We start from the raw sequence: 16,595 nt of genomic DNA on the forward strand, positions 1-16,595 counted from the left end.
TATATATATTTTGAACCCCTCAATGACAAGGTGAAAGAGATAGCCCAGCGACAAGTAAATTTAAGTGTGACGTCGAGGGTTCGATTCCCTGGGTTAGCGTTTTATTTTTTACTTTTTTAGTTTCAGTTCTTTTATATTTTTAGTTCCAGTTCAGGTTTTCACGTTTTTTTTTTTAGTTTTTTTTTTATATATAAAACATGCTAAAATGTGGTGTTAAACCCAAATAAATTCAAGGGTCCGCCACTAAAACTATATACTACTACTTCCTTGAAATTTTATTTTGTTGACTTATTTACACGTTTATATTTTTATTTTTTAAACCCCCTGAACGAAAATTCTGAGTTCGCCACTGAGTGAAAATCGATATAATTGTTATTTATGAAATAAATATAGGGAAAATTACATTACACTTTCTTACTTGAGAAATAATATATAAAAAAATTCATTAATTATTCTGTCCAAGAACAATTTAAACTCCATTTTGGTGTAGGGATAATTGTAGGTTTGGTCTTTCAAGTATTGTTAAATTTTAATTTTGGTGTAGGGATAATTATAGTGAGAGCACTAGGTAATTCTAGCCTGAGATAATTTGTAGATTTCTTTAAATTGATCCATCATTTTTAATATGTGTTATAGCGTGTTAAATTATGTTAATGATGCGTTCGATTAAAACTTTACACCATTGCCATTAGTGTATAAATTAAATTCAACTTGAATCAAATTATTAATCATTCAACTAAAATTGATTGTTAGGATCAAGATGAAGGATGCTTTTGGACTAATAATTAAAAAGAGAGAAAGGGAGAAAGAAAGATGTTATTATTGAAATTGAAATTCATCAACTATTCAACACAACCATCATTTTGCAGATGGACATGCCCAATTTTTTTAGAACATATGTTTAATCTACTCTTGTTTTGGTGGTGGTGCTAGTACTGGTACTCGTGGTGGAACTTTATGCCAGGTTGGAACAGGATGCCAAATTGGAGAATCATGCTCAGATCTTACAGGTCGTCTATCTTTGATGGTTGATCCTTGCTTTAGCGCATTAGATACATGCTCTCCTTTATGGGGTGGACAAACCCAATATTCACCATTATTATGACAATGACTTGCTCTTGGGGGGTCATAATCTTCAATGGGGATTAAAGATCTAGAGTGACCACTTTTGAAACAAACAATTATCAAAACCAAAGCAAGAAATGTTGTGAAAGAGATTGAGTAAGGAGCCATTTTTGCTTTAGCCTAATTTGTTTTCAATTGTGAGTGCAAAATCATCATATTTTTTCTACATTATATAGGTGAATAAGTGATGAAGCTAATAATTATTTATGAAATCTATAGAACTTTCCTTATTATATTTGTTTTATTGGCAAGTTAATTAATTATAATTCTTTACTTGAAAAATATATTGGAAAATTTCATTAATTATATAATCTAAAAACTATTTTGACTTGATTTTAGTGTGGGGAGAATTATAGTTTTTGTCCCTTGACTATAGAATAACTTTTCTTATTATATTTGTTTTATTGGTAGACTAATTAATTATTGTTCTTTACTTGAAAAATATATAGGAAAATTTTATTAATTATATAATCTTAAAATCATTTTGACTGCATTTTGGTGTAGGTAGAATTATACTTTTGGTCCCTTGACTATAGAAAAAATTTCATTATTATATTTGTTTTATTGGTAAACTAATAATTATTCTTTACCTGAGAAATATGTAGGAAAATTTCATTAATTATATAACCCCAAAACCGTTACAACTGCATTTTGGCGTAGGGAGAATTATAATTTTGGTCCCTTGACTATTTTTAATTTTTTTAAAACACTTTGAACTTTCAATTAATTAAAGTAATGCACTTTTAATTTTATATCAGTGACTCTTCACAAATTTATAACAATATTAATTATGACAAATTTCTTTTAGCCTAATTTGCCTTTGTTTTTTGTGGTGAGTGCAAAGCCATCAAGCTATTTTTACATTAGTAGGAAAAATTTCATCACTCTTTCTTACTTGAGAAATATATAGAAAAACTTCATTAATTATTTAGTCCAAGAGTTATTTCAACTCCATTTTGGTATAGGGATAATTGAAGGTTTGGTCCTTTAAACATTGTTAAATTTTAATTTTAATTCTTGTGATATTTAACTTTGACAAACCTTCAATTAATTGAAGTAATGTACTTTCAATCCTTTTGTATGTAATTCGTCAGAAAATTATCACACTATCAATCATAATAGTTTGGTTTGTTGATATGTAATATTAATTTGTATTGTTATTCGATACTTGAGGGTAATATAGTTCTAAAATAGTTCAAATATAATATATTTTCTACATAAAGAACCAAAATGCACATCTTTGTTGAGTAAAGATTAGATATGCTAAATCATATACCATAAGGACTAAAATCCAAATTCCACAACTAAGGGACTAAAAATGCTATTTCCCTTTGCATCGAATAGGTCCATTAAGGAAAACATAGGGACTACAATTAAAAAAATGATTTTATTTTTAAGAAGAATTAATCGAAATAGTCGTTCATTTAGTCGCTTTAACTTAAAAATAGTCGGTGAATGTGTAACATATATATATATATATATATATATATATATATATATATACACACTTGTATAACATGTGAATTGTTATGAATCAGTCTAAGTCCAATGTCAATACTTGTAGGGATGTCACACAAGCAACTATTGGGCTGAGAAATAGAACCAGAAGACCTTCACAAAAGTTGATTTGGGATCCAGACCCAATTAGCAACTAGTTTAAAAGGACCCTCACTTAGAAAGAACAATTGTGCATTATGTTCATGCTTAGGCAAATTCTATGTAACAAACTCAATTCCAGCAGAAACACTCTTATATATATTAATCACTGAATACAAGTTATAATGTAGAATACGCACAACAAAGTAATAATATACTAACTAAGGAGAGATAAATCGAGAAAGAAGTAACCAGAAAGGGGTGAGATACAAGACCATAGAAAGGAGATGAGAGGATCATAAAGCCAAAGCTTCACATAATAGTTTTTCCTCCCCATTCTTCTAACTCCTAGTCCTTTTTAACAAAGTGTAAATGGGCCTGAATCCCAAATAAAACTGGACCTATTGCTTGCTTTCGGCCCAATAGCTCTTGTCAGCCCAATAACTACTTGTGTGACCTTAATATCGATATTGGGTTGGACTTGGTTCATAACATTCTATATCTCTCATCCTGCTTTCTCTCAGCCTAGTTCCTCGTCTCCTTCTTCAGTCAATCCTAGTTCTTACTTTCACTATTTCTACATTTTCGCTTGGGCTTTTACCTTTTGAGTCGTTATGTTTACCTTTTGGAACTGTAATCGAACTTTAGCCTTATTAATGTAGTTGAGAAACTGATTAGTGTCATCAGTGGATTTAAGTTTATTACATGAATAAAAGTGTATAATCTAAGTATACTGACTAGAACAAGTAAATAATAAATCCGATCGAACTATTTGGTAAAGATTCCTGAAATATATAAACAAATAGGTCTAACCAACAATTAACTCTCCAATTGATGAGTCAACAAAAACCAATTGAATCAATTTTTTTAGTTAAGGATCATTTGTTTTTTTCCTTCATGCCAAGAAATTAAAGACAATTTTGAAGTCCAAGGTTGTTTTGTTTTACTTAATTTATAATGAAAACAAATATATGTAACCAAACAAACCTTTTTCTTAATTTGCCTAGCAGGTCCAAAAGCTCATTGGGATCTCAGATAAATTAAAAAGGAAAATTTGTCCCAATTTAAGTCTTGAGTTTTCTTAATACATAGCTATTATATTTCCATTGAAGAAGAATTAAACTCCAATATCGTTCATGGCTGTAAGTAATGTTTCTTTCTTCAAAATTTTGATATTTAATTATCTTATTTTCTCTTGAATATTGTTTTTTGACGCATATATGATAGATGTTAAATCACCTTATTTTCTTCGTGTATCTACTTTTATATATTTTGAATCTCTTCAGTCATGTTAGTACTCCTTCTGTTTCAATTGTTTGTCTTACCTTCCTTTTTAGTTCGTATAAAAAAAATTCCTTTTTCCTTGTTTGACAACTCAAATGTTAACGTTTCACATTACATGTTTATGTCCACAAGAGGACATTTCGATATCTTGTACATATCTTTAGTTTAAAACCACAAAACTCAGACATCATCGTACTTTATTAAGTTCCATGCTATATCAAAACCAGACAAACAAATTATGGTTGACCTCAACTTGCTTAAGATTGAGGCGTTGTTGTTTTATACCAATAGAAACAATAGAGATTCCTATAGTCGACCTCAACTTGCTTAAGATTGAGGCGTTGTTGTTGTTGTTTTATACTTCTGAAGTACTTTTGTTGCATCAGGGATCACATGTTCCAAAATTTGGGAATTGGGATGGCGAAAATGTGCCATACACAGCTTATTTTGAGAATGCGCGCAAAAGTAATAATAAAGGAGGTAAAATGATAAATCCAAATGATCCAGAGGAGAATCCAGAGGCCTTTGCATGTTGCGGAGATGAGGATGCTAGCATTAACATTTCTCCTACGAAAACTCCTTTAGTCGAAAAACATCAGTACCAATATGGTCATCGCAGAAATCCTTCTGCAGAGTCGGGCCAAAACAAGAGTATTGGCCCGACTAATTCAAATTCAGAGTCCTTTGGGGATAGTCAGAGCATTTCTGGTTTTTCAGTTAACCAGCCAACACGACGAAGAAGAACATCTGATGTTAAGAAGAATAAGAACGATCGTGGCAATGGATTCGTTCCTCCAAGTCCGAATAGACTGATGAAAAATAGCAGAAATCCATCTGATGATCTTGTAAGTTTCTTATTCTCTTAAATACTCTGCTTTGATGAAGTGATTAATATGTCATAGTGATAGATTTGTCTATGAATTTGATGGTTAAAACAAGTCGTGGTGATATCTGAGTCAACTTATGTGCACCGTGCACCTTGACTAATTCTACAAGCATCTACAACCTCCCACCAACACAAATATCGAGTAACTATGTCAACTAACTCCTAGAAAAATAAGAAAAAAAATCACCTATTGCTTTTGTTTTTTATTTCCACTGGGAATTAGACCTCATGGTTCTCATTCAACTTCAATCACACTTTGAGTGTGTTAAAACAAGTCAATCTTATGATGTACGAATATATTTTTGGGAGACTAAGTTTATCGTATTTCGTGTATTGCTACCAAATTGAATTTGTTTTGACAGTAAAAATTTACTCGCATTTTGTGTTTAGACCAAGTAGAACTGGAATAATATGTCTCTAATTTTCATTTCTTCATGTGTGTGTATGTATGTTAGTCTTGTTCATCAGCAGCATCAGTACCAAAATTTGGGGCATGGGATGAGAAAGACCCGAAATCCGGAGAAGGATTTACAGTAATTTTCAACAAAGTTAAAGAGGAAAAGCATATAGCAGCTGCAAAATTCCCTATTGTGCAGCCACAATCAAACATGTCTTCATCAAATAATCGCAAGAAAAATACCAAATCAAAGGTATGTATGATTGTATCCTTTCTTCGACTTGAGCTATAGGTAGTGGTGGATGCAGAATTACTCTGCATCCACTAGACTATAACTCATGAGATGGATGTATATGGGAAGTGTTAAAGATATGAGATTGTCACACACTTCAGTATGAATAACGTCATGGACAATGGACAAGATAGTGATCTTCGTGTCCCATTTATGAAAAAAGAATTGAAATGGCTTCACATTTATATGATCCTTTTTTTATGACTGTAGTGTCCGAGTCAGCTTTCACGCACCTCGATTACATATAATCCTTTATTTGTCTGATTTTGCTTTTGTCTATGGTTTTTGCAGGTGTTTTGTTGCCTTTTTTGAAGATCTACATGCTCAAGTTAAAAAGAAACAAAAACATATATTAGTGTTTTGTTTAGAAGGTGCATTGACTAAGTATATGTATTAATGTTTTCTTGTAGTTGTGGAAAGAACAATTGGTTACATTTAATCCAAATTTTGGTCATAATATGTTAGAATAATTTGAAATATAACACGAATTATCGTGGTAGGATAGATAAGATCCCTCTACTTTTAATAGGATGCTTCAGATTCAAACTCTGATAAGAAACGTTTTCTCATTTAGTAAGCCTTACGCAACGTAAAATCAAATTAGTCTAGCTAATGAGTTTTGAATACCATATGATTATACCAAAAACGATAACCGAGTAAAATGTAATTCCACCTTAAGTCATTAGCACTTTAATATAAATTAATAATTATAATAATTTGAATCTCCAGTGTTACGCTCTTGGCTGTCTCTTCTTTCGGCTAGTTTCAATTTTGAATTTCAAATTTTGAGATTTTATTGGATAAGTAAGGCATTTTTCTAATATTCTTTTCAAGTCACTTCTATTCCAAAATTAACTATTTCTAATTATTTTTTCAATGATGAATCGACCTAAATGTCCATTTAATAAATTCTTATAACTCAAGTTTATGTGACACTATTTGAAAATAATTTAATATTAAATTTCTTATTTTGCAAATAATAAAGAGTTTTATAATAACGAAAATAATATTAAGACGATAAGTCAGACAAATGTTATGCAACAAATTCACAAGTTTTAAAAGTTGTTTTTTTCAAAATCATAGACTCAAAAACATCAATAAATGAAATAGATACCATATACAATCGAACATATCTATAAAAACGTCGCTTATTCAAATGTTTTTAAGCTAATATAACAAAATATTAAAATAGAGAATTAAGAATTTATAACAACACATATTAGTACATGTTCAAGACGACAAGTTACAAAGGTCTATAATCATACAAATATTGTAACACGTTCACAAATTTCAAGACTTTCTGATTCTTTTCAAACTTCATGTCAAATTAAAATGTCATTTTGTCGTAAAAATGAGACTATGAAATTTAGTTTATCCTATAAATGGAAGAAAACGAAAAGATAGTAGTATATCCTTACCCCCATTGAGTTAATATTGTAAAAAATCACTGAACTACGAAATTATCTAATAAAATCATTGAACTTTATTTTGTATCAATAAAATCATCCAATTTAAAACTTTTATCTATAAGTTTAATTGGACAAATTAAATTATTTTTTATGACATGTAAATCATGAATCCCGTAAATAAATAAAATTATAAAATCTATTTATTTTTATAGGTATTTTTTTCCCTCTTTCTATGCCATCAGTTTGAAAAAATCAAGAGAATCGAACAAATTATCCAACAAATTGGATCTCAGATTCAAATATAATGGATGACCAAGATTTAATATTCTAAATATTTTGATGATAAATAGCCGTATAATTTTGCTAGATAATTTCTCATAATTTAGTAACACCTCGAAAATAGAGTCCGTATCTATTATAAAAAGGGGCCGCAATTTTCAGGGGTTTTTCAAATTTCAAATTACTGAAGAATACTGTTCTTCTTCTCCGTAGAGCAAAGAACGCAAAAATGGAGATTGTATCAGTTCCGGTTGCTTCGTTTACGAAAGAGGAGGAAAAGATCTACCAAAACTGGTTCAATTTCGCTGATTCAGGTGCGATTTTCTGTTCTCGTCTTAAACATTTTTCATCTGTTCTGTTGAGCAACTCTTCGTTTTTGCATTTTTCGATGAAATTACTGAAAAAAAATTAAATCGCTGTGTTTTTTTTTTGGCTTCGGTGTGCAGATGGAGATGGTCGTATTACAGGAAATGATGCTATTAAGTTGTTTTCGTTGTCGAATCTGTCGAAGCCTGAACTCAAACAGGTTAGTGTTCTTCTGTGCAATTGTTCTGATTTTTGTCAATTTTTTTGGTGAAATGAAATTTATAATAGTTTGTTTTGAATATTCTATTGCTTATCGTGTGCCTGTAAGGTGAGATTTGTTTATATATCTGATTTATACATACACACATGTAGGCGCGCGCACATAGTGATCGTATATGATTATATGGTCGTTTTTGAACTTCATCATTGTGTTTTGCTTGTGTATTTGTTAATTATCTGTTGATTAGTAATCTGTATGCAATTGTTTATCGGTTGATTATTTGAATATTCAAATTTATTTAGGAGTCATCCATTTAAGGCCTGAACTCAAGCAGGTAGTGTTTTTCTGTGCAATTGTTCTGATTTTTGTCCCTTTTTTGGTGTAGAAATGAATTTCATGATTTTTTACTTTGAATACATGGTCTGTTTACCTTCTAAGGCTTTTTGATTTATATATATGATTTGTAGACATACATACACATAACAAATGCACATATAGAGACATATATGTACATGTGCATCTTTGAACTTCAGTGTAGTGTTTCGTTCTTATAGAAGTTATTTATGTGTTCATTAGTAACTTCTGTAGTAGTGATTGCTTAATTCAAATTTTATGTAAGTGTCATTTACATTGCCATCTTTTGGTTAACTATATATATATATACCACTATCTTTATCGTCGAAGAAAATTCCCAACCAATGAAAATAGACTGGTCTTGCTATTTTCCAGCATAAAAGTCCTTCAGTGTGCAATGAGTTTAAGGGAACCTTGAGGTTCTCTTTTTGTTTTAAAGCAACATTTGGATTGTGTTAGCAGCTTTTGCTTCTTTGTTGACTTGCTAGATGTATTACCTTATGTGATAGTGTTAAATCACTAGTTTGTCAATTTTTGTGTATGAAGGTTTGGGCAATCGCAGATTCTAAACGACAAGGTTTTCTGGGTTTCAACGAGTTTGTCACTGCAATGCAGGTCATATTTGGCACTTGACTTTTTTCTTTCTTTCTATAACTTCTGTCTAAATTGATCAAATAGAAGCTAAATTCATTATTTTTTTTATTGTAGTTGATCTCCTTGGCACAAGATGGATCTGAACTCAGCTCTGATCTTCTTAAGAGCAAAGGTAATGCTTCTTGATCATTATTTATAATCTATTTGAAGCATTTAGGGTCAGAGAGTCACAAGGTTAAATTTAAGCTCAAATAATATTTTTGCCGTATTTTACTGTCAATGTGTTAAACAGAGGATGTATTATCATTGAAATATTTCTTAAATGACTATCTTATTTTGAGTGTTCATGTTCATTATATACTCTTGAAAGGAATTACTGTCTATCTGCTTAATGGGCTACTCAATTTTCATAAAGTAAATTTATAGTGAACATACTTGCTATTGCATCAGTTCATCCAAAAAAGATTATGCACATTTTATAGTTTTATAAGTTTTAGAATGTATTTTGTTTAACATAGTAATCAATTGGCTGTCATGGTGATGAAAACATTTGAGTATTTCATGGTTGACTTAATTCTTGTTGATATTTGTAGCTAATATGGAGCTTTTGAGTCCTCCATCGATGGAAGGCTTGGATGCTTTATTTTCCGTAAGTGCTTTGACAATTCATCTTTTTCTTATTGAGAAATGAGAACTATAAGCCCTTGGTTATGAATGGTTTCTTTTTTTGCCACACAGAAAACTAGTGGATCGTTGATGAAAAACCTGAGTGGAACAAATGGTCAGTATAAAGTGTCATTTCACATCAATGATGCTTTTACACAAATAAAAAGAATCATAAGCTGTCTTGGTTAAATTGCCTAACTTGAAAAAGCATACAGGAACTATACAAGTGCGGCCACCGTCACCAATCAACATGTTTTCCAAAAAATCTAGAAAGAAGGCGAGTTCTGATTTCCTTGGGATGTTAATATGAAATCTATCTTAGTTTACATACTCCATATTGAGCATTGTGTTATTTTTTCAAATTTTATCTCTTTTCTTAGTAACTTGACTAACTCGGAGAACCAAAAGTTCCGCCAAGCCTTGTCCCTCAATGTAGTAATAGTGTCTTTACTACAAACTGGTCATCTGAATATTTTCTCATTTTTAATTTTGACATTGTTTCGTTTGGATTCTGATTCAGATCCAGCCTTCCCTCACTGCTGTTACATCTGTAACTGATGGTTTGAAGAAACTATACAATGAAAAGTTGAAGCCACTAGAGCTTACTTACCGCTTTAATGATTTTGCATCTCCTGCTCTGGTGAGTGGATGAAAAACATACTGATTATGTCTTAATAGTAGTATTCTCCGACGACCTTATAGATGTTTAACTTGTATTTCTGAATGCTTACTTTTACTTGTTTTCATAGACGGAGAGCGATTTTGATGCCAAGCCTATGGTCATGCTTTTGGGACAATACTCAACAGGAAAAACCACTTTTATCAAACACTTGCTAAAGTGCAATTATCCAGGTTAGTACTGTCCAATTTCTGTACTTTTATTTGCCAGTATATATACCTAATGTTTGTTCTTTTCTTCTCTCTTTTGGTTGAAATAGGTGCACATATCGGACCAGAGCCAACAACCGACAGATTTATTGTGGTTACGGTAAATAGGGAATAATAATTGTTCCATGTCTTATGCCGTTGGTTAAAGATACTATCTCCTAATGCTCATTGTAGTAATAGTAGTAGTAGTTGTTGTAACACTAACAGTCTTTTACAGTCTTCCCTTTCCAATGAGATTTTCACGGCATTACATCAACAATGCAATTTGATTGTTGTATACTTTGTTTAAGGTACTAGTTTCTCATTTTAGTGTCTTACAGTTATTTTTTCTCAGTCTGGTCCAGATGAAAGGAGCATTCCTGGAAACACTATTGCTGTTCACGCCGAGATGCCATTCACTGATTTGACAAAGTTTGGTGGAGCATTTTTGTCAAAATTTGAGTGTTCCCAGTTGCCACATTCTGTGAGTCAACATCTAGCAATTTCTTTTACTTTTGTCATATAAACGAAGGATAATTTAATAATTTGTCTATGTTTATTCCTTAATAGCTCCTTGACCATATTTCATTTGTGGACACTCCCGGAGTTCTATCCGGAGAGAAGCAAAGGACAGAGAGGAGTTACGATTTTACTGGTGTCATTTCATGGTTTGCTGCCAAATGTGACATGATACTCCTCTTGTTCGACCCACATAAACTTGATATTAGTGATGAATTTAAACGAGTTATATCATCTTTGAAAGGCCATGAAGACAAAATCCGTGTTGTATTAAACAAGGCAGATCAAGTTGATACACAACAAGTAAGATATGAGGATTATCAATACACACGTCTTCTCTTTGCTTTTTTCTACTTCACAAAAATGATTTGGCTTGATGCTAAAAGTTTCTTCGCCTTCTCTTTTTTTAATGGAAGCTTATGAGAGTTTATGGTGCATTGATGTGGTCTCTCGGGAAAGTTCTGAACACACCTGAAGTTGTGCGAGTCTATATAGGGTAAGAGGAAGGTGTTTCTTTCTATAGTTCTCTTATGTTTTTAACAAAGTGACTAGATCACTGGATAGCATGTCAATTGTAAAATAAATGAAGCTAAGTTCATAGCTAACACCTTTTTGTGCATCGTGTCTAATAAGTTCTCACAACTTTTGATTTTGCAGCTCTTTCAACGATAAACCTGTTAATGAAGAAGCTATTGGTTCTATGGGAAAGGGTCTTTTCGAGAAAGAACAAGATGACCTTCTTGATGACTTGATAGATATCCCAAAGAAGGCTTGTGACCGTCGAGTAAGATCACCTCTTCTTGTCCATTGACATTTCTATTTGATCAACACTGTGTACCAGATGGTTTACGATTCTTAATACAACTTTTGTACTATTTCAGATCAATGAATTTGTTAAACGTGCAAGAGCCGCTAAGATACATACCTACATTATGAGCCATCTTAAGAAGGAGATGCCAGCACTGATGGGCAAGTCCAAAACACAACAAAAGCTCATTCAGAATCTTGACAACGAATTCGAAAAGGTATACTTCTCAACACACTTAAGGGAACTCTTTTACATTTCAGATATATGCTTAACATTCAATGTACATTTGTGACACAGGTCCAGAAAGCGTTTCGTTTACCAGCAGGCGATTTTCCAAGTGTTGATCATTTTAGGGAAGTTTTGGGTCATTACAACATCACTGATTTCGAAAAATTGAAGCCTAGAATGATTCAAGCTGTGGATGATATGCTTAGCCATGACATTCCTGAGCTTCTGAAGAACTTCAGAAATCCTTATGAATAAAAAGCTCTTAATTTTTTTTAAAAAAATTTTTAGATGAATGATGATTCAGAATGTTAGTTTTATCTTTGAGGTATTTACTGAAATTTGTGCATTCTTTGCACTGGTGAATCCATATTTCATTTACTTCAAAGTTGTGATAAATTGGCAGTTACATTTTTTGTAATCTGTTATTATTAGTGCTTAATTTTATATGTCACTGTCCTTCAATTTTTATGTCAAATTATTCTTAATTTAGGGTGTGCTTGGTTGGTCAATTTTTTTAGAAAATATTATTTTTAGGGAAACAAATTCCTTGAAAAAAAGATGAAAAAAATTCATTTTATTTAACAACTGACTTGATGTGATCGCATCGTTATCTTACTGTTTGCTTCTCATTTTATCTTTATTTATTATTTAATAATCATATTTCATCGTGTATCCTATCCTTTTATAGTAGCTATACTTTGTACTCTACTTTCTGGTAGATCTATCATTCAAATTATGAATGTGTGACATTATCTAAAGACAGAACCCGATACTATCTATTTAAACACTAGAATTATTAAAACAATACAATAGAATATGATATATTATGAAAATAGTACGTAACAACCATCCAGTTCATTTTTACTTGTCTATTATTTTTTTAGAAAAAAATGTTTATTTCCACATTATTTTGACATACCAAAAAAAGTACTGACATATCTTACTTTAATAGTAATTAATTTTTAAGAATTAATATTAACCATTAATTAATATGGACGTCATAACAAACTTCTCATTCAATCCTATCAGTCTATCACTTTATTTTGGTAATCAAAATTCGCACACTTCCAACGAAAGCGCTGTTTTCATCCAATAGAAATATGACAATACAATAAGGACAACAAGGACGGAAAAGAAAGGAAAGCACTGACCTATATTCGCAGCTTTAGGGTACAATTCTAAAAAGTCTATTTAAATCACTTTGCTAAAAATTTCACTGTATAATCTGATGAGTCACCACGAAAAGCGAATTCACTATACATTTCTATACCACAAAAAAAGAAAATTGATATTTTTTCCTCTCTAAAAAAAAATAAAAAAATTGAAGTGTTTTTGAGCTTATTAGTCAACTATGGATAAAAAATTAGGGAAAAGATTTGAAGGAAAAGTAGCAATTATAACTGCTTCTACACAGGGAATTGGATTTAGTATAGCTGAAAGGCTTGGTTTAGAAGGTGCTTTTGTTGTTATCTCCTCTAGAAAACAGGTTTGTTTTTTTAAAAAGATATAATAAAATTAAATTTATTTATTTATTTTATGTTTCTGTGTTATAATAATTAATAATTCTTGGTTGTTTTTCCTAATTACTTGTTAAGTTTGTGAATTCTTCATATGGGTGTTTCTAATTTTGGCTAAAGTTTTGATCTTTTTCTGTGTTTGAGGGTTTTATATAATTCTTTGTCAAGTTTTTGTGTTATCTTCATATGGGTCTCTCTATTTTTAGCTAAAGTTTGATGTTTTTTCTGTGCTTTATTGGATATGCAAGCATTGGTGTTTCAAGATTTACTGCTTTTTTTTTTTTAAATAGAGGTGTTTCAAGAAGTTTTTTGTGAATTTTTGTTTCTAATTTGATTAAAGTTTGTTCCTTTTCTGTGTTTTATTGCATAATTTGATGATTCCATCACCTATTGTCTTGTTTATATGAATTCTTTGATCTGTGTGTTTGTAATTTGATCAAAGTTTGATCCTTTTTCTGTGTTTTGATTGTCTATCTAAAATGGTTGAAGTTATTTTCGGCTATCGTAAATGATCCTCTTTTTATTTCTATTGTAATTTATGGACCTTTTAGATCATGGTTTAAAGATCCTTTTTGAGCAAATCGAAAATCTCACGAGAAAACGTTAGACTACATGAAAAAATTGCTATAGTGGAAGAACTTTTAAAATAGAGACAGAATCGAAATGTTAAAAGGGATATTTGCACAAATCAACCAAATGGTTGTGCTTGAAGAATTCCATATGTAGATATTAGTGTTAACATACTAACATGGTTGTTTGTTACTTGTTTATGCATTTGGTGTATTGACTTGGCGTGTTCTTTTGATCTGTTCGTTTTACAGAAAAATGTGGATGAAGCGGTACAAAAACTCCGTGATCGAGGAATTGAAGTTTTTGGAGTAGTATGTCATGTATCAAATGCACAACAGAGGAAGAATTTGATCGACAAGACCATTCAGGTATGCAACTTGTGTATTTTTATCACTTATTCAATTAATCAAATTCAGAAGTTTGAGTTCAAATGTATGGTATATTATCTACAAGATACTAATGAACTCTTTCTCTCTGTGGTCGATTTGGTATAATCCGAAAGTTCTTGGAACCGAGCTATGCACGTGTATTAATCTTACCGATGCTTGAATTCTTGACCACAAAAATTTTCTGGTGAATGAAACTAGTTAATTTGTATTCATTTTCTAGTGTGAGATAAAATAAATAAATTATAAAGGTAATATGGGGGTCACCTTATGAGCGTCTCGACTATTCCACCGGATACCTGTTATCTCTCTCACTAGCACAGGTACCAACTAGCTCTACTCACCAAGGCTTAGCCAAATGGAAAGAAATATCATAGACAAGTAAACCATTTAGTTAGACTAGCAAACTCTTTCTATGTAAAGTGAATACCCGGAGATGCTTTTTCATTGCTCTTCGCTCATGAGTTTCTCAGGCGAGTCTAACCGTTTCATAATATTAGAGTGGTTGTTGTTCACTCTCTTAAAAATGGCTTCTCTCGTTGTTGGCTATAAATGGACCATTTGAGGAATCATATTCGATAAACCAGCCTCAGTGTCTTAATAGGCATTTTCAGACCCTAGAAATTTCTGAAAACAAGAACAATGACTAGTAAATTTCCAGAAAACATGATAAATTTGTTTTCACTCATTTTAATCTTCTTAATTATTGATGAAACACCTACTAAATTTTCAATAAAAAGAGTGTACGGTGACGCTATAGTACTTAAAAGGCACGGTGAACCCTCAAAGACATTTGTGGATCGGTTGATATTAATCATATTTGAATCTGACTTGTATGATAATACAGTTGCTCTGCAGAAGTTATATTCCAATTTCACTAATTGGAAGTTGTCATTTTCCAGAAATACGGGAAATTAGATGTCATTGTGTCAAATGCTGCTGTAAATCCTACCGTGGCTACATTATTAGAAACTAAAGAACAAACCCTTGACAAGCTATGGGACATCAACGTGAAAGCCGCTATCTTATTACTTCAAGTAAGTCATTTGATATGAATAAATTCTTAAGAGAAAAATGTTCGATATTCATGTATGCCTGTAGAAATATTGAGGAAATTAGAGGATGCTAAGATTTTCTTTCGATCATATGTTTTAATTTATTCTACATTCCGTTGTCCCAATATTACTTTTAATTGTTCTTGGCGCTGTGCATAATATTTACTCTTTGAAATACTTATAGGATGCAGCTCCTTACCTTCAGAAGGGTTCCTCGGTGGTTATAATTTCATCTATTGTTGCTTATAGACCACCTGCTTCCATGGGAATGTATGGCATAACAAAAACAGCTCTTCTTGGACTGACCAAGGTACTTATCGTGGCATTATTGGCATATTAAGTTACGATACAAATGGCTTTTTTCCAGGGAATTATTAAAAATTTCTGTCCCCGTTAGCCTAAAAACAAAAACTCATCCAACTACTTTTAAAGGCGAAATTTAGTCCACCATGCTAACTGGGACAAAATTTAAAGAGTGGCCTCAGAAAAATCCATACAGTGAAAGTTCTTGAATTCTTTTTAGTTTCCTTCTAATTTTTTGTGCCATTTCAGGCTCTGGCGGCTGAAATGGCTCCGAATACTCGTGTGAACTGTGTCGCACCAGGTTTTGTACCCACACATTTCGCCAAGTTCATCACAGGGGATGCTAATTTGGTAAGTTCGCATTACTGTTAGATGTCTTATCTCTCGTTGGTTAAAATATCTGATCGCGAGTTCACAGTTTATTAAGTGGACGCTTATTGTTTTATAGAGGAGAGAATTGGAGGCTAAGACATTACTCAGTAGGCTCGGAACAACACAAGACATGGCTGCAGCTACTGCCTATCTTGCTTCAGACGATGCAGCTTATGTAACCGGAGAAACTCTTGTAGTTGCCGGTGGAATGCAGTCTAGACTGTAGCATTTTCGTTGTACTTCCTCCCGTCTTTTTTAATCTCTTATCGCGTCTCCATAAGCCGACATTACTATCATGTTAAGAAACTTTTTTCTGATGGTAGTGTTTAAAAGTACACACCTAAATACAAAGGGTACAATGTGACCGGAGCATTGTCTCGCTTATTTGTCTATAATATTAGTCGTGGTATTACTCTTGTAGTTTCTTGTCCTTTGACTTCGGTTATTATCTATATATTTTGCCAGGGCTTTCTCCATTTCAATATTTCTTTCTCTATACTGCTTTGGTCTGTATTTTCCTTGAACTGAGGGTCTATCGGGAACAACCTCTCTACTCCAAGGC

The 16,595-nt window shown here is 31.9% G+C and overlaps 3 protein-coding genes across 3 annotated transcripts; all 3 read left to right on the forward strand.

Annotated features, from left to right (window-relative positions):
• Positions 1–3,829: 3,829 nt before the first annotated feature.
• Positions 3,830–6,064, forward strand: LOC125817879 (RPM1-interacting protein 4-like). The gene is made up of 4 exons (XM_049497386.1): positions 3,830–3,863; positions 4,392–4,850; positions 5,347–5,541; positions 5,872–6,064. Exons 1-4 carry the CDS (start codon positions 3,858–3,860, stop codon positions 5,890–5,892), a joined length of 681 nt encoding a protein of 226 aa, XP_049353343.1. The 5' UTR covers positions 3,830–3,857; the 3' UTR covers positions 5,893–6,064.
• Positions 6,065–7,379: 1,315 nt separating this feature from the next.
• Positions 7,380–12,241, forward strand: LOC125817825 (EH domain-containing protein 1-like). The gene is made up of 16 exons (XM_049497335.1): positions 7,380–7,582; positions 7,715–7,794; positions 8,695–8,763; positions 8,857–8,914; positions 9,336–9,391; positions 9,481–9,523; positions 9,624–9,685; positions 9,929–10,048; positions 10,158–10,260; positions 10,347–10,396; positions 10,631–10,759; positions 10,846–11,097; positions 11,211–11,290; positions 11,452–11,578; positions 11,676–11,819; positions 11,900–12,241. Exons 1-16 carry the CDS (start codon positions 7,498–7,500, stop codon positions 12,083–12,085), a joined length of 1,644 nt encoding a protein of 547 aa, XP_049353292.1. The 5' UTR covers positions 7,380–7,497; the 3' UTR covers positions 12,086–12,241.
• An 894-nt stretch (positions 12,242–13,135) lies between these two features.
• On the forward strand, positions 13,136–16,486 carry LOC125817841 (tropinone reductase-like 3). Its single transcript, XM_049497352.1, has 6 exons — positions 13,136–13,316; positions 14,169–14,285; positions 15,206–15,340; positions 15,543–15,668; positions 15,911–16,012; positions 16,110–16,486. Exons 1-6 carry the CDS (start codon positions 13,182–13,184, stop codon positions 16,257–16,259), a joined length of 765 nt encoding a protein of 254 aa, XP_049353309.1. The 5' UTR covers positions 13,136–13,181; the 3' UTR covers positions 16,260–16,486.
• Positions 16,487–16,595: the final 109 nt, after the last annotated feature.

The sequence above is a fragment of the Solanum verrucosum genome, unplaced genomic scaffold, assembly GCF_900185275.1.
Source record: "Solanum verrucosum unplaced genomic scaffold, falcon-dt-bn FXZP01000254.1, whole genome shotgun sequence".
NCBI classification, from domain to species: Eukaryota; Viridiplantae; Streptophyta; class Magnoliopsida; order Solanales; family Solanaceae; genus Solanum; species Solanum verrucosum.